We start from the raw sequence: 22210 nt of genomic DNA on the forward strand, positions 1-22210 counted from the left end.
GAGGGCCAGCAGACGCCAGTGCCAGCCTGGTCGCTAGTGAAGGTGAGAGGAAGGCGGAAATGAGAGTGGGCAGAAGCAGACAACACAGACTCTGAGGAATGCTCGGAGAGATGCCTACTGAGCTGAGGAGCTAGTCACACATCAGGGGGACGTCATCACCCCGAAGCAGACCTGGTGCAGGATCTCCACCTTCTTTGACGTGGGCTGGGGGCAGCCTGTGGGAAACAGCCCCACAGCCAGCGCAGCAATGGCACCACAGAGGCCCCAGCCGGCCACACCACCCACAACTACACCCACAACCGACCTGAGAGACACGAGCTCATGGACTCAAGGCTTCTCAGGGGGAAAATTAAGCTCAGGAAAAGGCATCTGTTCCCAATTTTGCCCAGTTTGATTCTTTTCCATGTATCTCATTAAAATATTTTAATAATATCTCTTTGAAAAGTACTATGTCAACTAGATTTTTCTTTAGAGCAAAGGGTATTTCCAGCCCAAACTGGGTGCTATGACCAGAATCTAAAATGTCCCCCAAAAAGCTCATTGTGTGAAAGGTATGGTTGCTGTTCATGGACTTTGTGGGAGTGACTGGACCCGGTGGGCCTCAGCTTTGTCACTGGGTCAGTCCATGGTGAGCATCATGATTTGATGGCATTATTGGGAGGGGATGGAAATGTGAGACTTGGGAATGGTGAAGGGAGTGGGCCATGAGGAGTGGTCTTGGGGACTGTGTCCTTCCCAAGGCCCCCTCCCCTCTCTGGCTCTTTCCCTCTCTGCTTCTTGGCTGCTGAAAGGTAAGCAACTCTCCTCTCCCACTCCCTCCGCCCACCACAGGCCTAAGGCAGCAGAGCCGGTTTACTGTGGACTGAAACCTCTAAAGCCAAAAACCAAGCAAACTGCTCCTTCTCCAAGTTGTGTTTCTCAGATATTTTGTCCTAGTGATGGAAAGCTGACCACCTCCAGGAAAATGAGTCCTTCTGTGTCTCCAGGCAGGCTAGCCCCAGGGACAGAGCCAGGACACAGGGACAGAAGGGTGAGAATGCTGGAGATGAGGAGTCAGGAGCAGTCACAGTGGAAGGGCCCCATCCTTAGCTTTCTCTTCTTGCAAAGACTGTTCGCATTTACTTCTCTTCAATGGTCTTTTTGATAAATGAGAGACTGTTCTGGATGCTGGTCTGTATCCACTGATGTGTTGCCCATTTTCACCACAAAGATACTATTGTTGAAGAACATTACAGCTGCTCCAAGACGGGATCTGCCATAGCAACTGCATTGTACCCACACCCAGAGTGATGTGCGGCCAAGGACGCATCCTCACACTCAGTCACAGAGGAAGGCAGCAGAGCCCAGCATCAGGCGCACTCTGCCAAGGATGATTTGACATTTCTGTCTGGACTCTGGTCCGCAGCACGTGGAGTGACTTAGTGCAGTGCCTCAATCGGTACACGTCCCCAGGACAGCTATGGGCAAGTATGGATATTAAACGAAAGGATATTAGAATTCCTATTTGATTTATCCTTTATCTCGTAATATGTATGTTGTAACATACAAATATACTATATACATGAATGGACACACGTTATGTGTATATGCTTAAAATTTTTATGTAAAAAAGCATAGGAATTTATAACCAAAAATTTGGGAGGCCACTGAAACTACAGCAATTCTTCAATTTTTTAAATAGAAGAGATGACACAAAGCTAGAGGGAGTGGAGCTGCTGCATTGGATGAAGGGTGGGGGAGAACTGACTACCTCCTACCTCACCATGCAGGCACTGTAGGGGTCTGCAGGACACACTGGACATTCAGCAGCAGGACCAGGTGCTAGAAAGGGGCCTGAGAGGCACTGTGTTGGGGATCAAAGCCAATGAAGCTGAGAACATCTAAGGACAAAGCCAACATTGTTGGGGCCCAAATAGCAATGAGACAGCCAGGTGACAAACCTGGGCAGGGGAAGGTATCTGAGGTGAAGATCTGCATTTCTGAAGCAGGAATGGCTGGGCTGGAAAAATTCTTTCAGCCACACTGAGTAATAAGTAGCTATGGCAATTCATAAAAGGAGTCACTGTAGTCACAGTATGTACAGAGGGGACTGTCCAGAATAGCACTCCACTGAACATCACCCACTAAATAAGCAAGGAGGACCCAAGGGTTACTAAGTCTCTCCCCCTTCTGCCATTTTGAAGCCAGAAGATCAGAGTTCTGCAAGCAACACTTTTCTCTGTCCTGCCAGGACCAAAGCAGAGTCACAAGACATTTCTGCTTCTGAAGAGATGATCTTCAAACAGACACTTTGCTATCCAGAAAGGTTAACAGGACGAGTGAAGTGCGTACATGTGTGTCCCATATGTGTGTGTCTATGTATGGGGAGGATGGTGATGGTAGTATGTGTGCATGTTTATGGGTGAATGATATGTGCATGGGATTTGTATGTATGGGTGACATGTACATGTACATGGGTGTGAAGGAATGGTAAGTTGTATGTGTGTTATGGGTGGGTGATGTGTGTATGAGTGGTATAAATGGTAGTGTGTATGTGTATTTATGTGTGTGAGTGTGTATGTATGTGGGAAAATGACTTGTATATGAGTGGACAGTGTGTGGCTGTATATGTGTATAGATGGAAGTGTGTGGATGGGAGTGTGTGTGTGTAAGTGAGTAGTGTTGTGTATGGGTATGCATATGTATTGCATAGGTGAAAGGTGTGTGTATGGACATAGCTGTGGACACAGATAGATAGGTCTTTGTGGAGTATATGTGTATGTGTGTGGGTGAAAAATGTGTATGGACACAGCTGTGGATGGGCTGTGTGTGTATGTGTGTGTGTGTATGTGTGGTGACTGGCTATGTGGTGAGCTCGGGTGGGAGGTAGGCAGCCATTGCACATACTCTGGGCCCAGTGCCCACCCTGGGCCTCTCTGGATCTGAGTTGCACAGTTTGCTCTCTGATGCCCCAGGCAAGGCTTACATACAGGTGTGGCCCTTGGGTGACAGCTGGTGGAAGCCCCGTGTTCCACCTCTGTACAGCAGTTGCCCTGTGCAGAGTAGGAGCATCCTCAGGGGTCAGGGTTTCTTCCCACAGCTACTGTGGGCTCTCCCTGCTGGGCAGCTGATTCATCAGCTCCTATTTTGGTCCCAGCACCCCTCTTGCCTGGTGCCCTGGGGTTTCACCTTTATCTTCCCTTGTACAAGTTGAGCATCCTTAATTCAAACACTGGAAATCTGAAAGATCCAAAACCCCAAAATTCTGGAGTAATGAATGCTGCTTCAAGTGGAAAATTCCACACCTGACCGCATGTGACAGGACTCAGTCATAATGCAGGTGCTCTAGAGCTACTATAAGAAACTACATTCAGTCCGTGCATAAAAGACATATATGAAACACAAGTGAAGTCTGCATTTATATTTGGGGCCTACCCCCATAATATCTTTTTTTTTTATTTTAAAGAGAAAAGAAAACAAAAAAAAAAAAACAAAAATAAAAACAAAACAATACAAAAAAATATACAGAATAAAAATATACAGAATTTTTAAAAAGATGATAGGAAATTAACAATGGTTGTTGTATTACATATTGTTATCTTCAATGAAGTTGCTCAGATTACCAGATGTAAGAATGCAAGATTGATCAAACAATTAAAGAGAATAAAAAATAATTTAAAAAAACATTAGAAATGATACAGTTTCATTAATTATATGCATGAAAATATTCCCAAATTTTTAAAAAACCCTGAAGTCTAAAACACATGTGGTCCCATGCACTTTAGCTAAAGCTTCCCAACATTCCTAGTTAACAGTTTCTTCTTATCTTCCTTCTAGTTCTAATCTTTGTTTTCTGGTTTCACATTGACTCTGCCATCCACCACCAAATGCTCAGCAATACAAAAGAGTCTGCAAGGAATCTTGAGGGAGTGATTAAGATATTTCTTACATATTAATTCATTTGAGCAAAACAGAGCCCAACCGCAAGCCCAAGTGAGAGAGCTGGTTATGAAGTAAGCTCCACAGCCAGCATCTGCAAATGATAATAGCAAGGCAAGGCAAATTGAAAGGCTTTCTCTTTACTGAAAAATCTGTCATGGCCCCTCTATTCCCAGATGTCACCATCAAAAGTAGCAGGGAAAAAATAGTTATGAAGAATTGAAAATAAAGAGGAATTGAAAAAATAAGACACTTTCACAGAGGAAAAATGCTATAATGCCTCCTCTTTCATTTCTTCAGCTTCCCCTATTCTTTTGACCTCTTCCACAGCTTCTGCTCGTGAACAATAGCATAAACTATGACTTTGTTACCAAACACCATCTTGCCCTCCCAGATACGTAGACTCCACCATATCAAGCAGGCGCTTCCAGAAGACTAACCTAGTGGAAATGTCAGTGGTTCCTCTGCACATCCAATCTATAGGCTGATGTGCCTGTCCGACAAACACAACTGCAATCAGCCATGCTCTGTGCTGTCTGATGGACTTCCAAAGATGTGAGCACTTTTTCTACGAAATCTGACTACATCACTCTTCTGATCTGTAGGAATGCAGCCAGAAAATGGGGGCTGCAGACCAGTTCAAATCAGAGCTAGTAGGTGCAGCTTTACATCGCTCAGATTCTCCCCTTCCAAAGCCAGGCCTAGAGAAGTCCATGCATTTTAAAGTATAATGCAAAATGTATTTTCCAGTTCCAAAAGAGAGCTAGAGTAGTTGGCCACCTCACCCTGCACAAGACAAGATGCGACCGATACAAAGCTAAATTATAGTAAGAAGCCCTACTGTCCTCCAGCTGTATAGACTATTCTCAAGACTTACAGGACTGGGCAGCCCTGTGTTACAGATAGAAAGACTTTTATCAATTACAGTGTGCTTCAGAACTGTGTGGTCTCTAGAGCCTTTTTCAGAATGGAGATCCAGCTCACCATCTTCAACTGAGGTGTGTTTTTTTCTGAATCTACCATGAAGCTGAGCACGTTGGTTTACGGCAGGGTATGAGACACATAGGTGGCCCTGGAAATGACTCTCTTCCTGACACTCAAGCACATCAGCTGAATCAATGGCTTTCATTCTGGACTCAGCACAGATTAGAAAGTTTCATGGGGACCTAAGATGCTATATGGGTTTCCTTAGGAGCCAAAAAGGAAAAATCTAATCTCCAGGGATTCACCAATCAGACCAGGCAGAGCAAAATGAGACCCTTCTCTAGCACATGTTTAGCAAAAATCAAGAAGACCCCAATTTCCCCCAGAAATATCCTTTACCCACACTACACCTTGAAATTCTACTTTTAGTAATAGCAGCCACCATATGAGGCAGGCATCATCAGCTGGTACCTGGTACTATGAGACAGAGAGCCTCTTCTCCTGACAATATGTTCTCACTTTGTTGCCTTTCTTCAACCCATTCCAGACCTGTCTCATCAGAGCTACAATGGCAGAGTTCACACTTTCTGACTGGGCCAAAGTAGCTCAACTGGGGAAACAGAAACTGCTCTTCAGCACTCTCCATGGAACAAGAAGTAAACCACACACTGCTTCATGCCTGGGAAGTGAGTGCAGGTGTTCCTCTGATAGGCTTACTGCTCCAGAACTAGAATCACAGGCCCTTTAGCATGTGTGCACTGTTAGTCATAACAGAGAAAGAGAGAACAGCATGAGAACAGAAGAGAAAACTATGGAGAAAAAAGTGGCCTATCCAGGAGGTACAGCAAGACCTAGCCACTGGGGGCATATAGCCCTTCAGAGAGGGTTTATATCTTGTGCTTCCCTGGTGAATTCCGGGACAATCCTGGGAAGCAGGCAAATAAATCCTTTGTTCCTCTTTTGCAGAGAGGGTTAAGAATCTCAGAGAGGTTAAACAGTTTGCACAAGGCCCCTAGGTTTGCAAGCACAGAGGCAAAACCCAAGGCCATGTCATGGGCTCACTGCACTGACACTCCTCTAAGGTGGCTGTGGTAGGGCTGGTCATAATGCTTTGTAAGGCAGGTAGCCATTATGCACTGTCAACATGTACTAGTGAAAAATAAACAAATAGCTTAAGTGAAAGAAGGAAACAAATAGTCACTTGCATCATCAGAAGTTGCCGATCTTCATGGACATCATGAGCCTAAACTGGCAGCAGTGACTGGCATGTCTTTGTATGCCACAGACACCAGAGGAACACACCAGGAAAGGATGGCCAACGTTAATGGCAGTTTTCACCAACCCTTCCCTTCTGGGTTTCACCCAAAGAGGCATTCATCCCAGTGCTAAGTGAGACTGGGAAGTCTCCTCTCTGTGGGAGAAAGCCAGGGGACTCCCAAGGAAACTGCAGTTTCCCTTGGATACTGTAGGCTGATGGGCTATTTCCATCTGCCATATTCTCTCTTCCAACATTCTCCTCTTTTATTTGAAAAGCACAGGGAATCCCTTGGCACTGTGCTGTTCAGAAGAACCAAATTGTCTTATTGAGAGAATCCAAGGGCTTCTAGGCCTGTCATTCTAGGCATGAGAATGTCCCAAGGAGTTTGGTCCTTTTGCTGCCATATTTCAGCAATCTTACCATCTGATCATATGTGGCATGTTTTTAAATCTGAAATTTGCTTCCCACTCCGCCTTTGTCTACAAGTTTTTGAAACTATCATTTTGATTGTGCCCACGCCCATGTGGGCAGCCATGAAGGCAGTACAGTAGTGATAGGAGTAGGGAGGAAAGAATCTTAGCTCTTCTGCTCTCTCACTTGCTAGAACATAGAATAGTAATGGTACACACACTATTGGATTTGTGCACAGTAAGCCACCACTGGACTTTGAATCTTTAATATAGAGTCCATGGGATTCTCAGGATACACTCTCACTGTACTCAGAGCAGAACCAACCCTTAACAGATGTTTATAAAGAGGTGTTTTGATGGCCCGGTGACAATGAAAGCAGGTGCCCAGCACAGTGTGTAGATCAAACAGGTTGATCTGGTGTGTCAGGTTAACCCCTGTCTGGAACTTGATAATGTACTGTCCTGAGCTTATCCTTCTCACATGAACCAAAGTATTTCTAGACATCCCCTAGTTCAGTTACAAAGGCCATTTGAAGAATGGTAAATACTTCAGAAAAGGATAAGGCTTCTGTTTTGCTTCTTGAGCCCAGGCCTTACTCCTTGGGTTTTTACCCACTGAGTTACCCTGTTACACAATGCAGGCACATAATAATGAGACTTGGGTAAAGTGGTGGCCAAGGTTGCAGGTCCACTTTCCAAAACGTTCTCATACTGGGAGGCAAAGTCTAGCTTGGCCTTTCACCACCCTATTGAAATGACTCCAAGCAGGTTAGGGAAAGACCTGTACTTAGGCAGGAGCCAGTCACTACAAGACTTTACCACATGACTGTACCAAAGACCCTTGGACTACCTTCACAGTGGTACCTCATCTATAAAGTGGAAGAGACAGGCCAGGCAATCCTCAAGTCCAATTCAGTTCCAGGGACCTCTAAATAACTTATGGCGATTGAAACAAGTTTTCAGGGACCCATAGACATCACCCTCTGCTCTGAGGGATCCAGCCAGGCATCATGATGAGAATGTTTGTAAAGTGGTTGCATTTGGATGCCCACAAGTCATGGGAAGCTCCCATCGAAGCTTCTTTAGAAATGCCTGGCTTCCTCCAGGAGGAAACTCACAGTCTGAAACAGACTAGACAATGAAAGTGAGAAACCATGAAAACAATCAGGCCTTTTTGTATTTCCTCAGATTTGCTGAGCTCGTGTTTGCCTTTTCCATCTGAACATCAACCCATTTAAGTGTTGGTTGATCACACACAACTCATTCCTATGCCATTTATATTTCCCTACCCTTAACATGACATTTTTCTTCAAAGACCATTCCTCCCAGTGTTGGTACAGTTCTTATATGTTAGTACCATGGCCAGACTCTAAATCTCAAACAATTAGGCCCCTTTAAGAGACACCCTGATTAAATGTGCAGAGTAGCTTCAGTTTATATTAAACCAATAGCCCACATTAGGGCCCACATCTGTGTTTACAAAACGACTCACATTCTCAGGCATGTCTGTCGCAATGTGTGATGTGAGATCCAAACTATGCAGCTCTAGCTCTGAGCTGCTGTACGTGTATTTGGCTGGTAGCTCAGAGCGAGTGTTTATTGACAAGCATGAACCCCGGAATGAATGATCATCCTGAGCATTCCTTGCACATTTCCATCTCTTAGCAAAGTCTGTCCCCAGGCTTCTATCCTCCCTTGGCAAGTGGAAAGCTATCAGCAGGGGTAACTCAGGGTTCCAGGTGCTTCTGAGGATTCAAAAGGATGGAGCTGACACTCAAAATTTATGTGACCTTGGCTGGTGACACATTCATTAGTCCACTCATCTGTCCACTCCTTCATTCAACAGATATTCACATGCACTTGTTCTTTGCCTCTGTGCTACGCACTGGAGGTCCACTGGAGAACAAAATGGACACACTCCCCACCTTTAGGGGCCATGGAATGGGGAGGAAAGGCAAACATAAGCCAACAATTGCTCTGAAATAAATGCACTTGTGGTGTTAGAAACAAAAGCCTGGCCCTAAGGACTTGCATAATAAAAAAGGAAGTCTATTCTACTTTAGAGCATCACAAATGTTCATCTGGAAAGCAATTCTTATGCCAAGCTCTGAAGGATGGAAAACATTTTAGCCAGAAAAAAATCTAAGCACATCAGAAATCTCAGTTCAGGTAACCTGACAGGTGAAGCCTTTGGGAAAGGGGAGAACATGGCTTTTCTATGTAACTGCTATTGTCTGCAGTGACCAAAGCTGAGAGTCAAAAGGAGCAGGGGCACAAAATGAGTCTAGAAGGGAAGCAGGGGCCAGATCACGGCCCCATGGACCTTGGTAAGTACTTTGATTCTATTCTAAACTCAACTGGAAGACTTAGGGTTTTAAGCAAAGCAAAGATCAGATCACAATTTGTTGACCCTTCAGAGTCTCTTGGTGTGGCAGAAGGTAGACCAAAGATGAACTTGCCAGGTGCATCACAAAGCATGGGACCACTGCTATTCCTGGAAGTGTCAGCAAGCTCTCAGGAGTGTGAAAAGCAGCCTTTGTGGGTTCCTCATAAATAAATATTCGAGGATGTCTCCTTGGCCCATTCAGAAACTCAGTTCTATCGTGTGCCTGGTATTCTGGTTTTCTCCACACTGGATTCTGGTGTGGAATCCGATTGTCACTTGTCATTTCCCACAAACATGCAAGCAGCCATTCTAATCAATGGCCAGTGTCGGATGCATCGATTCATCTTGGCCTTTGCAGGGGTCTCTCAGCACAGTGTCTCTGCTCATTAAAGGGAATGTGCCTGCATCATAATGATAATGCCTTGCACTTACCTAGCACATTGCCCAGAGGTGTCTCAGAGCATTTTGCAAACATTTAATTAAGTTAGTCTGGTGGCTGCAAGGGAGTCCCCAGCCTCAGTTTTAAGGGGTCTGGTGAGGTGGAGGCCGTGGGAGGCCAACACTAGCACTGTGGTAGCACCCAGGAGCTTCAGGCACAAAGGACAGTGGGCAGAAGTGTGGGCAGTCTCTGTGTACAGCTGTGTCTGGCGCAGGCTCCCACCATATGTTCCCATGGGGAGTGGTTGCAGGCTGGGGTCAGGAGTTCTGGAAGGGCAGAGGGAGAAGGCAAGAGGATTAGCTTGCTTTCTGTGAGAACTGTGGGCCGTGGGTGTGATTTTTGAGAGCAACTGAACTCTACCTTGGAAGTGTGTATGTGTGCATGCATGCATGCATGTGGGGAAGAACATGAATTTGACTGGGAAAGGATGGTGAGGATGAGAGGAAGGAATGAATCTCGCCTACCTGTAAGAAGTTAATAGCATGGAAATTTGTTTTCAAACTCACCTCTGGTTTGGAATTTTTTTCTGCTCCATTTTCAGTAATCTTTCACCAAGCCCTGAGTATACCACCTAATCCTAACCCCAACTATCCTGAATGAACCATGTATAAATTTAGCAATGTGAACTATAGCTTTGCCCATGATATTACCTCCTTCCCACCAAGGCAGTGGTAACTGAAAATTCCTGGGCTCCTGCCCACAGTGTAAACAGCAAGGGGGATTAGGGGACTCACTGAAGGGTCAGGGTGGGGAAAGGTAGAGCAGGGCTACCCCAAGGCATTCCTAGCCCAGCTGGCCTCACGTCCAGAAGGTGCCCGCAGCATCCATTGCCACAGACAGCCCAGAGTGTCGGCAGCCAGGGGCCACCTACAGACTGACACTCAAGTTCACTGACAGGAACTTGAGAGGTTTGCTTCCACCTATCCTCTCTTACGGCCCCAGGCAGCTGCAGGCAATGGCGGTCATCCATCTGCAGATAGCTGCAGTCTGGTGGCCCCATCCAGTGAGCCTGTGGCAGGATATCCAGTGCCCACAGGCACAAGAAGCTATTAGACAAGGCTCCTGAAATCCCAGGTGCCTCAGCTGAGGTACAAGTGCATGCATCTCTCATCCCACCTAAAAGATTGCAAGGCAATGTTTCCAGAGACCAAATGGCCCGTGTCAACTGCCCTAGCCTTCCACAGCAGAAAAACCAAAGTCCAAGAAGCCCACAGTCAATATGCATCTCTCTTTGGAGAAGAAAATGGTGAAGAATTTCCTGCTTTAGTGGTTTTACAACTTGAAGTAGGAGGATATCTTAATCAATTCATTTTTTATCAGAATTTACATAAAGCATTATTGAATAAATGAATGGGGACAGCATATTTTGTTAATTTTTATTACATAACAAAACATATGCATCAGGTTGGCTCTATCTCCCTCCCTCCTTAGTGTTAAGGAATGTCCGCTGTCAGTCCACAGATGCTCACCCTTCTCTTGGCCCTGTTACTAGGAGATGAGCTTGAGCTTGAGATTTTTAATGATATAAATTCAGAGCTATTGACTTTGTCATCATCTGACCTAGATTTTTGGCCACTCGGTTCAAATGGAAGCAAGAAACATACATAGATTGAACCCATTCTACAGACTGGTAAAAAAATGAGTCTGAGGAAATGCCTTAAACCAACCAAATGAACTCAAAGAGCTGCTCATGAAAGAGTCTTGCTTCTCAGCTTTCTATCCATTCAGAGGCTTGGGTGAGGCCCACCTGGTGGGACATACATCAGCCCCCATAAAAGCTGTGGCACAGGCATGGAGCTGTGAGCAGCAGGGGTAGTTTCCAGTGGCCACTGTGGGAGACGCAGGCCCATAGCAACTAGACAACAAAAGCAGGCGGGTGCCAGAGAACTAAGGAATCTCCTTCTGTAGGGTTCTAGGGATGGTAAGAAGGAGGGAAAGTGAGAATGCAGATGGGACTGGAGCAGTATTGCAGAATCTCCAGGCTCTTGAGACCTCTGATTATTCACAGGTTGGATAGGGCTGCCTAGCTCCAGGTTACCGAGAAAGCAGTTGATGCCTGTCTCCTCAGTGGCTGCTATTGCCACCAGGCCAGTGCTGAATGCCCACGTGATGTGGTCTGGCCTTATTAACATGTCAGTCATTTTAAGGGATTGAGGGCCACATGATAGCTGTGGGAAAGGAAAATATGGACCTATAATGGCAAAGGGTGATGAAGTCTTGCTCAAAACCAGACACCTGATCCTTGTTCCAGTCGCTTTCAGTGAGTCTGGGACTTAGATTCTCTTACTTGATACCTTCTGCACACCAGGCAATCATAGCAGGTTTCTCTACACTACTCAGTCAGGGGTTAAGAAATGGGAAAGAAATTCATCAAAGTTGTCTATGCTGTCTTCCCCAGGCCTTACCCCAAAGCCAAACCTGCCAGCCCCAAAGGCTGGGGAAATTCCTTGCAGGAAGATGGAGGAAGGCATATGCTGGGAAGAGAAGGATCCTAATCCTCAGGAAATCTTCCATCTAGGCCCAGGGCTTTCTGACACTAACCAAGCAGACCTGTTCAAGATGCAGTGGGTAAAATGCAGGGAGACCAAGCTGTGAGTCCAGGCTTGTAGATCTGGCCCTCTGCCCTGTCAGGGAGCCACCTCAGTCCAGTAGCTGGATAGAGTCCCCACAACCCTCCTCCACTAGCCCCAGAGAGGATGGCAAAGGAGAAAGGCACAAGCTAAAGCACAGAGAAGCAGTCTTCAGGTTAGAGACCTAACCTTCCTATGAACTGTCCCCTGCTCAGCTGTGGTTCCTGCTGTATTCCCAAAATGGCCCTATTTGCTAAACAGAGTAACAGTTCTTTAGCTCACTTAACCCAGCATGGCCATGGGGCCATTTTTCAGAGTCCAAGCAGAAAAAGCAGAAGATAGGTTTTGATGTAAATGCTATAGGCCACGCTGTAGACATTTGTTTTAAACCTCAGTCATCAGGAACTGGGATGCTTGTGATTTATGAATGCTCCTGTCCAGGAAAGGAAGAAGAACAGCATCTGACCCTCTTTCCCCAGGTGATCCTGATGTAGTATCCAGCAGCCTTCTCTTCTTGCTCCCCATTCTATTCATCTTCCCACCAAGCCTCCAAACCAAGGTCAAAAGAGCTCCCAGGGCAGACCATTGTGTCACCTCCTACCTGGGACAACAAACTCACTGCACCCTGGGTGCCCTGGCATGACAGGGAACGCATCCTCCACTGCCCTCCATAGCCCTCTTCCCTATCTTGGGTGTGGGCCTAGCACAGTGTCCAGTGATGTCTTCCCATGCTAGTGACTCTGCCTCCAGATGCAATTCAGGACCATCAGTCTCCCCCTGGAAGGTTCCAGGTGACAACAGCATTAACTTTAAAATTATTCTGGGATGGAAACATGTTTTACCAAGAAATAGAAAACTGCAGTGTGAAATGGCATCGAGGCCCAACCAGGTCAGAGTTTCATTATTACGTTAGCCTTCTGCCTCTAAATGCAGGGAAAGTAAATGGCTAACGAGCCGGTATTTAGCCAACTGGAGAGAAACACCCTCTGAAACAAAGCAAAACACAGTCTAAAGCTGTACTAACGGAAGTATAAGTAGCAAAAAAGAAGTCCCGAGTAAACACAGACAGCTCTCAGAGTGGGATACAGCCAGGATCCTGTTCCACGGAAGCCCCCAAGAAGTGTCGTTTTCATTTACTCTGCTGATGCCTTCCAAGGCTAACTTTTCCTCCTCTTGCTTGAGAGCTCCCAGGCCAGGTTCTGGGAACAATTAGCAGAAAGTACAGCCCTTGGAGCAGGAAGCAGACCTGTGCCAGGAGGAGACACTGAGCTAACATTTGTGTCCTACTGAGGTTGGGGATGGCCTGTCATCCTCACCCAGCTCCTTTCAGCAGCAGCTTTAGGGCTAATGCTTCTCCACAAGCTCTGCCTACTCCCTACCCACGAAGCAACACCCTTACAGCAAGGCTTCCCCATAGTTCAGCCTTCCTTCAGGGTGCACTGCAATGCAGCTTCAGCAACTGGGGCTCATCTCCTCCCCTTTGGGGAGTGTGATGCTGGCTCTTGCCTGAGGGGAAGGTCTGATTCCTGCTCCAGTGCTGGGCAGGTGGGGAACCAGAGAGGAATGAGCTGCCCCCAAGAGCTGCCGGGCAGTGAGACCTGAGTACACAGGAAAGTTTGTCATCTTCCCAGGGGGGTCAGGGCACCCACCTGGTTCCCTCTACCAACCTTCAGCAGGTAATGAATGCTCAGGCATTGCCTTTCCAACCCAACCCACTGAACCCAGCCCCTGCAGGTCCTGGCTGAATCCCTTTAGGAAGCTGCTGGAATTTGGAAAAAGAAAAACACCACCACTCCCAGCTCTGAACTTCTCAGCCTAAAACAAACATCCAGGAACATGATTATGCAGAGCCCGTCTCTACTTGGAAGAGTACAATTCACAACTAACAAAAAACTAAAATATTAAAATAACACGATTAACTAAATTTTAACTTACAATCATTATACCCTGAATTTCCTTTAAAAAAAAAGACTTGGTCCGCTTTTTTTTTCCTTCCTAGTTAACTTCCATTATTTTTCTGATTTCACTTCAGTAGTTTAGAAGTATTCAGGGAATAGTGTAACCCTTACTAAGAGATTCTAAATATAAAAAAGGTTAAATGAATGTGTTTTACCTATGAAAAGATATGGTTTAAGAATCTTAGCAATTATGTCTGTGTATATATGTATGGAAATTTAGGTCTAAGCTAATTTTTAACCCAATACATGTATCTCAATTTGGACCAAAAAAAAAAAAAAAGAATACCGCCTGGATCGAGGTTTAGTATGGAAATGCTTGGACCCTTTGATGCTGTCTCAAACCTTGGCAAGCACAACAGAGCCCCTTCAGCATTGTCTGAACGATGCCTGCTGGCATTCAGTTGTCTGCTTGCAAAGGACTCCCGTGCAATTACCAAATCTATTAAGACGCAGGATTTTGCAACGCTTCCACTGAGCTTATTCTGGTAGGATTGCAGCATGCTACCTCTGGTGCTGCAGAATTGTCTTCCCAAACAACTAACCCCTCCCCAGGTAGCATCGCATTTGAATCATTGGATCAGGTAAGGAAGGTGCTGAGGGAGATCAGGTAAAGCCAAATTCTGGGTTCCCAGATCAGACTCCTTGACCTCACCTCAGTTTGCACCTTCCAAATGCTGTCAAGGGGAATTCATATTTCTGATGTGATGAGTGAGAAGTAGAAATTGAGAGGACTCTGAATATCAAAGGCATAACCTGCCCATTTGGTGGAAGGATAAAGAAAGGGTGAGTGGCTGCAGAATGGTTAAGACAAGAAGTGAACCAGTAGCTTTCAGGGGCAGGAAAGGGGAGTGGGAGAATAGAGAGCTGATGTGGGAGAAGGAGAGGGCTGTGAAGGAAGCTAGGGTAGAGGAGAGAGGAGAAAGGGGAAGAGAGAGAGGATGAGACTGGAAGAGACAGAAGAAATATAGAAAGGGGGAGATGCAGAGACCAATTCAGAAACAGAGGGACGGGACTAAGGAAATAGGGTGCCCCATCCATCTTGCAGGTCCCAACAGAGGTGGGAGAAGAATATATGTGAGGAGTTTAACCCTCTTCTACCCTCGGGGCCGCAATTGATTAATGCCAGCTGCTACCCTTCCCAGAAACAACAGTGCCTCGCAGCACCGTGCAGATCTCGAACCCAGCTCACCGGAGCCGCTGAACACAGAGCAGATCCCCGTGCTGCGAACATCTGCGTGCGCGTGAGCAGGCTAGCGAGCCGGGGTGTGTGTGTGTGTGTGTGTGTGTGTGTGTGTGTGTGTGTGTGTGTGTACAGCAAGCTTACCTCTTTCCCTCACATGCCCCTCACGCTCCCTCTCTTCCTCCTTGCTCTCCTTCCTCCCCTTTCCTCTCTCCCCTGCATCGCACAGTCGCCCCAGAAAGAGAACCCCGGTACCTGGGATGAAGAGCAGGGCAGTTGTGGCGGAGAAGATGATCCAGCAGGCGGGATGGAACATCTCGACGCTGCGGTGCTCTGGGCTGTCGGGCTCGCTCCTGCCTCTGCTGCTGCTACCGCTGCTGCCTTCCTCTGTGCTGAATTCTGAGCAGGTTTAAATCCAATGTTTGCAAAGGGAGGGAGAGAGAGAGCGCGCGAGAGATGGGAGCAGGCAGGCAGCGTCTCTGATTTTTTCCGTGCACATACACACAACTGGTACGAATCATCAGCACCAATCCGCACAGGGTTCCGCGCAGACCTCCTCCAAGGCACACACTGGCCCCACTCTCCTGAGCGACACCTGGAGACTTTCCTGTTTGGAAGGCGCCACTCCAAGGGGGGTTGGAGCCTGCCCCTCGCTCACCCTCTCCGGAGCACAGCAGTGCGCGCTGCCGGCTGTGTGAGTATGCCGGCGTGCGCTCCCGAGGGCACTCTGCTCCTGGGTGGGCAGAAGGGAGGGGTCTGGCACTGTTGGTTTAGACCTTGCTCCAGCAGAGCTCAGGGCATAGCCAAGAGAGAGAGGTTGCTCCTTGGCAAAAATGTGACCAATGCCCATGCCAGTCCCAGCCCTGCTCTTTCCCCCTGGTCTCCAGGCGCAGATGCAGCAAAGTCTGCAGCACACAGGGAATGCTCAGGCTTCTGAGTCTGCACCCCTGGCCTCCCCATTTTGCCATTGAGAACTTCCAAGCAATCCGGTTTTCCCAGGGGAAGATGGACATGTTAATTCTTTTTTCTTTTTACCAAAGATGAAAAGAGAATTGGCCAGTTTCCCACAATTAGAGCATTCTAAAACTCTACCAACACAAGAAGCCCAAACAATTGCTATAATTACAGCATAGCAGAGATAGATTCAGATTAGATCTTAAGGAGGTGGAAATTTGCTGAAGTCATCAGAAATTTTTGCCCATGGAGAGAGGAGACCTGTGGCTTTTGGCCCTCTTTCCTTCCTTTTCCTTTTCATGATCCGGTTTGCCCTTTCTAGAATAACAGTTTGTGCAGATAGTATTTCTGGGTGGGATGTATCTCTGAATTTTGCCACATGCACATCTACCCTAAAAAGGCCTGCAGCCCTTCTCAGCCCCTTCTGAGAGCTGGGAGATGCTCCTCAGAATGCTCTGTGCACCTGGAGGATCTGCAATACAGAAGCAGAAGCCACCCCAGGGGAGGCTGAGTAGAGGATGTCTGTCTCAGGTGCCTCCAAAGAACCCACTGTGCAGGGATTTCTCTCAGGATATGTGCTCAGCCTGAGATCAGTGGGCCTGTAACTTTCTAGGTAAGAGAATTCTCCCCTCCTTCTTTGGTATAATTCCCAGTATTTTCCCAAGTACCTACTGTATGACAGGTACTTGCAGGGACTACTTAAGTTACTCCTCACCAGAATCCTGCCTCAAAAGATATTGTTTTGGGGAGTGCTTGGCTGAGACAGAGGGGCCATGAGTTCTAGCAGCTCACAGAATGCTACACCACCAAGGTCTGTCTCCTGTTAAGTCTAAGCAGTTTCTATGAAGCAAAAGTTATTTGCCTTAAGCTCCTCTCTATCTGGAAAACATACCTGTTTGCTTTTAAGGAAGAGCTATAGAATAATCGATTACTTCTCTCCTTATGAACTTTATGGGTCCAGTGGAAAACATATAATGCTGGGTAATATCATCACCTGACCCTTACAAAGTTTCTACTTCATATAAAAGGCTTTTTTTCAAGGCAGGGAATAAGAAGACCATGATTTTTCTTGTCTGTAAATGGCCTACAGTACATTTGGAGACACCCGAATGTTTGTGAATATATATATGATACACTGCAGGTATTAAAGTCACATTCTACAGAATCAATAGTTACAGATGTGTCATGCACAACCAAGCTGATATGTGAATTCTTGGGATAATGACAGGATCCATGGAAGTTCAAAGGCACCAGGAGAGGATCCTCTGGAGAACACAGCTAGGCTGAAGTGGGCTGGAGGGATGCAATGGTGTGGAGATGAGGCTGACTGGTCCAGCAGAAGAGGTGACAGGTTTATGTGGAAACTCTTTACAGAAAAGCTGAGATGATCTGGGGAACACTGTGGGAAACAGTGCAGAAGACCTGGCCTCCAAAGAGATGATTCTAAAATTGCTGCTAGGGAGAAGTTAATCTCTTTTTGAGATGGGGAGGGCTCTGGAGCAGGGGAAGTAGATCTATGGAAATAAGTCCGGGATAGATTGAGGCAAGCACAGCTGCTAGTGGGCCTGCCCCAGCATCTGGTGCATTTTGGAACTGGGTGGGGACAGTGGAAGAGGAAGAGAAGGGGCTGTACATGAAGTGAAAGAATTAGTAGAGCTTGGGGACTGCAGGAATACAAATGATAGACATGTACTCACCTTCTGTGGCCTGCAGTTTTCAGAAATTGTGTCACACCATAGCTTTGTCTTACACCTTTGTGAGAGAGAATGCAACTGAAATTCAGAGAAGTTAAATAACTGTCCAACGTGAGTGACATGGCCAAAATTCAAACCCTGATTTTTCTGCTTCCTTTGGAAGCCTCTCTACAAAGAAATGACACCAATTAGTGCTATCATTGTATTGCATATCCATGTATCAGAAACTCTATTACACCCTTCTTTATCTTCTCAGCAAACAAGTGAAATAGGCATTAGGATCCATAGCATACAGAGGGAGAAACCAGGCCTCCAAGGGCAAGATAGCTTTCCCAGTGTTGCAGGCTGCATGGTGTGTACTGGGGCTGGGACCAGGCCTGCCAGTTGCAGGAGAGGCAGTGGGGCAGCTTTGCAGCTGGAGAGGAGCAAGGCCCTACCCCTGAGCTCAGCCAATTCCTCAGACACCTGTCATGCATTAAGCACCTGAGAACACAGAGAAGCACTCAGTTCAACCTTTTGCACCACTATTGGGAAAGAGGGACACACAGAATGTCAGTCAGCATCCCATGTCTGTCACAAACACCTGAGATAATCAACTTATAAAGGGGAAAGTTTGGAGTTTTTGAGGTACCCATCCATGATCAAGTGCATACACTGCCTTTAGGCTTCTGATAAGGCACAGAAGAGCAGGAAGGATATGGAGCACAACCATGTCCCTCCTGCCAGAAATTGAAAGACAGGAAGAGGAAGAGTCTGGAGCCCCAGTACCCCCAGCAATGGCAGCCCCCTAGATCTGAACCCTACACACCAGGCGCTGATTCTCAAAGATGCCCCACCCCTCAGTAGCCCACACTGAGGACCAAGCTTTGAACACAGGGACCTCAGGGGACACATGCTCCAGCATGCATACTGCCACTTAGAAAGTGTAGAAGGATGGGAACAAATGTCCTTTTATTAGCTCCATCAAAATCCTAGTGTTTCCTCCTAACTTTTATCGTAGACTCAATGCTAGTCCATTCCACCGATGAAGAAATAGACCAGGCTACAGAAAGTCCCAAATACATTTTGAGTATTATTCAAAGTTTACATTCTTTTACTATTCCCTCTTTTGCGATATTCCATAAAATAATAGTTTTTAAGATGGTCGTTTCTTTTTAGAGAGACATTCAGTCTGGAAACAGGAAACTCTGTGTTCAAATCTTGCCTTATGATTCACCTGCTGTGTGACCTTGTTTTAAAATATTTGTGCTTTTAAAATGTTCACTTAGCCTACCAGCCTCTTTCCTAAGCCTCACATAGGCATAATCACATATACCCTGTGCCTTTCAATTAAATTCACACTTAGCAAACATCAATGTATACCCTGATACAGTTTATGTTTCTTAAAAATTTTTGTGCTTGATAAACTCTTGTAAGAAAACTTATAAATATGTATTTTCACTATCAATTCTTCCAGGTCTATTATATGATTAAAACATATGTCTCCTTTATTTGAAAAAAAGAAGAAATGTATAAATGCATGTTCAATCAATAGATGGCACCAACTCCGATATTAAGGTCTACTAGGTCTATTTAAACATCTTAAAAAATACAAATACAAATAAAAATGCTTCAGTGCATATTTACTAGCAGGACAATTCTCTTCTCTGGAGTAAATACTATGCAATTTTATACCGTCTGTGAATCTTCTTTTTTTTTCTTCCTTCAAAGCAAACAAAATCATCAACACTGCATTCAAACAGCAATAAGGTAGGGGGACAAACCAACCAAAATGGGACAGTTGTATGTAGAGGCTGATTGTCACACTTTTCCTCCTGTGAGCTTCCTCTGCTTTGAACCAGGAATGTAAACAGCAAACCTCTGTACAAGCAGGATCCGGCCTCTTGGAGCTGGCAGAAAGGGAATGTGGAACGAGGATGGGATTCACCTGCCAGGGACCCCTGGCTTCCAGTCTTGCCTCTTTTCAGACCAGCTGTATGAGCTCCCTTAGATAGATGATAGATAGATAGATGACAGATAGATGATAGATAGGTAGGTAGATAGATAGACATAGATAGATAGATAGATAGATAGATAGATAGATAGATAGATAGATCCTTTTCTTTCCTTTACTTGTCTTTTCCTCTCTCCCACCTCCTTCTTCTTGATGCTTTTCTGCTCCTCCCTCTCTCTTTTCGCTTTTGTGGTACTGGGGTTAAACCCAGGCCCTTCACCCTGAGGGACATCTTCAGCCTTAGGGTCTCCCTAAGCTGTTAGATTGTCCTCAAGCTTGTGATCTTCCTACCTCAGTCTCCCAGAGTGCTGTGATTACTGGTGTGTGTACCATGTCCCGCTTTTTTCTTTTTTACATAAAAGACTGCACTATACTTTCATGTATACATTTCTTGGTATTTCATTTCTTGGTATTTCATGTATTCATTCATGAAATAAGTATACATATGAATCTACTACGGGTCAGGTACTTATCCACTATGTGTGATATACAAAAGATGTGATGAAACCAGCTAAGACTATTCTCATCCATCTGAAATCCACAGAGTAGTAGAGACTAAACTATTAATTGTAATCATTGATTACATTTGTGACAAACAATTATAAAAAAAAATCAGCTTGTAGCAATTTCCCAAAACTAATGTAAATATTATGCATTACAACATGTACCAACTAAATAGAAAATAAATAAAATGAAAATGTACAAAAAAAATCAGTTCACAGGAGATCACAAAACAAAGACAAGACTCATAGGGAAGGGAGGCATGGCTTGTGTTTGGAAATTGCCTTAGAAAGTAACTTTGAGCCTGGAGTCCCAGGAGGAGCTGCCAGGTGGCCGGAAGGTAGAGATTGTGCCTGGACAAAGAAAAGCCTGTGCACCAGCCCCAGGGCAGGGGCTGGACTTGCTGTGCAGACACTGAAGGCTGTGGGTACAGCTCACATTCATGCTAATAGCATTGCACTAGGAGCCTCACCGAGGGACAAATGGTGGAGTTTTGATATTATGACACTGAGGTGTTTTGTTTTGTTTTGTTTTGTCTGTAAACAGTAAAAAGGAAGATGATAAAACACTACAGATTAAAATCTGACTCTGCTTTTCAGCTCTAAATATTAGAAAAAGTACTGGGGCCTCCTGGATGGTGACTCCCTAAGCATAGGCCAAAGCATGTGGAATACACATTAATGCCTTCAATCCACAAAGGTGTCATTTAGCTCAAGGGAGAAATTATTTTTTAAATGACCTGGTGGGGAGTAGAAGTGGAAACCTTTCTTCCAAAGTTCTAAGACTTGCTTACAATGATTTGGGTATCTTACATCTGCAGTCAGATCTTAATCTACTTCTGATACTTCCCCAAACTTTTAAGACATTCACAAATATGCCATGCCAGAGATAGTCCTAATAGGTACCATTTATGAAACATTCATGACCTGCATGTTCCCTGTGAGTTGATTAAGGTATACCGTATCTGCTATCACACCAACAGGACAACATGCACTTTACAGACATTTGAACTTGGACTTCCACGCCCAGTGACATCCCTAAGAGTCACTCAGCGGTGTCTGATGCCAAAGACAAAATTCTCGCCTTCCATCAGGGGGCTTTGATGAACTTACAAGAAGCCATAGCAAGACTGGTTATACAGATGTCAGCAACCTACATTTTTAAAACTCAACAAGACTTTACTCAAATAATATGTTACCTGGTTTATCAAGTATTAGGGCTAAATGAAAAAGTTGAAAACCATTATTCCAAATTCCACTCCTCAGAAGCAACTGTTTCCACCTCTTTCAAATGTTAGCTGTTTCTTCCACTATTTGCTTCTTTATTTCTTTAAAAGGTGCTTATTCTTCCACTTCTTGATTTAACAATTTTTAAAATTCTCTGTTGACTCCCTCCCAGAAGATGCTTATTTAACCCACGTTGAGTTGATTACCAGCCCTGCATCTCTCCTCCCTCTGTTAACCAACATAAACGCATCACAGAGTTAAAGTCCATCAATACTCACTATTGGCATTGCTGTAGGCATTTAACTGCATCTTTCTGGCCCAACATTTTACTCTCCCTGAAAATGATCCTTGACTTTTGGCTTCATTTCCTTAATTTTTCACAAACATATCATTAAATCTCCCCAAACTTTCTGCACAACTCTAGAATTCCTCTCAATACAGTGCCATTAACTGAGCGATTGATCAGAATGGCATTTTAAAGCCACTCCTTGGAGCTTCCATGCCCCTGGGACTCTCCTATCTAGGGAGTCAGCTGCTGTCTAGAACCTGCCTTTGTTAAGAGCACGTAAGCCCCGCATCTCTCCCTCAGGAGCCTGACACTTTCTTGTAGGTTTCTGGAACTGGTATTAGTGCTCAACAACATTAGATACTCCAGGAAGTACTACAGCCTCCTAGACTGAACGTGACCCACTTTTCTCTTGGTGTTCTTCTTTGTTCTAATGTAATTCATCTTTCTATAGTTTGCCAAGAAAGCATGACATAGGTGATCTTTGCAGGGGGCGGGGAGAGTTGCATATTT

The 22210-nt window shown here is 45.4% G+C and overlaps 1 protein-coding gene across 1 annotated transcript in view; it reads right to left on the reverse strand.

The window, feature by feature from the left end:
* The window catches only part of Opcml (opioid binding protein/cell adhesion molecule-like), a 1129591-nt gene extending 1111872 nt beyond the window's left edge, over positions 1 to 17719 (reverse strand). Inside the window, exons 1-2 of the mRNA XM_005378577.2 lie at positions 17695 to 17719; positions 15299 to 15442 (exon numbers count right to left, since the gene is read on the reverse strand). Coding sequence (XP_005378634.1) covers positions 15299 to 15359 — 61 coding nt within the window. The 5' untranslated portion in view covers positions 15360 to 15442; positions 17695 to 17719. The remainder of the gene's footprint in view (positions 1 to 15298; positions 15443 to 17694) is intronic.
* Between the last annotated feature and the right edge of the window lie 4491 nt (positions 17720 to 22210).

The sequence above is a fragment of the Chinchilla lanigera genome, unplaced genomic scaffold (assembly GCF_000276665.1).
Source record: "Chinchilla lanigera isolate Chin_1 unplaced genomic scaffold, ChiLan1.0 scaffold00011, whole genome shotgun sequence".
NCBI classification, from domain to species: Eukaryota; Metazoa; Chordata; class Mammalia; order Rodentia; family Chinchillidae; genus Chinchilla; species Chinchilla lanigera.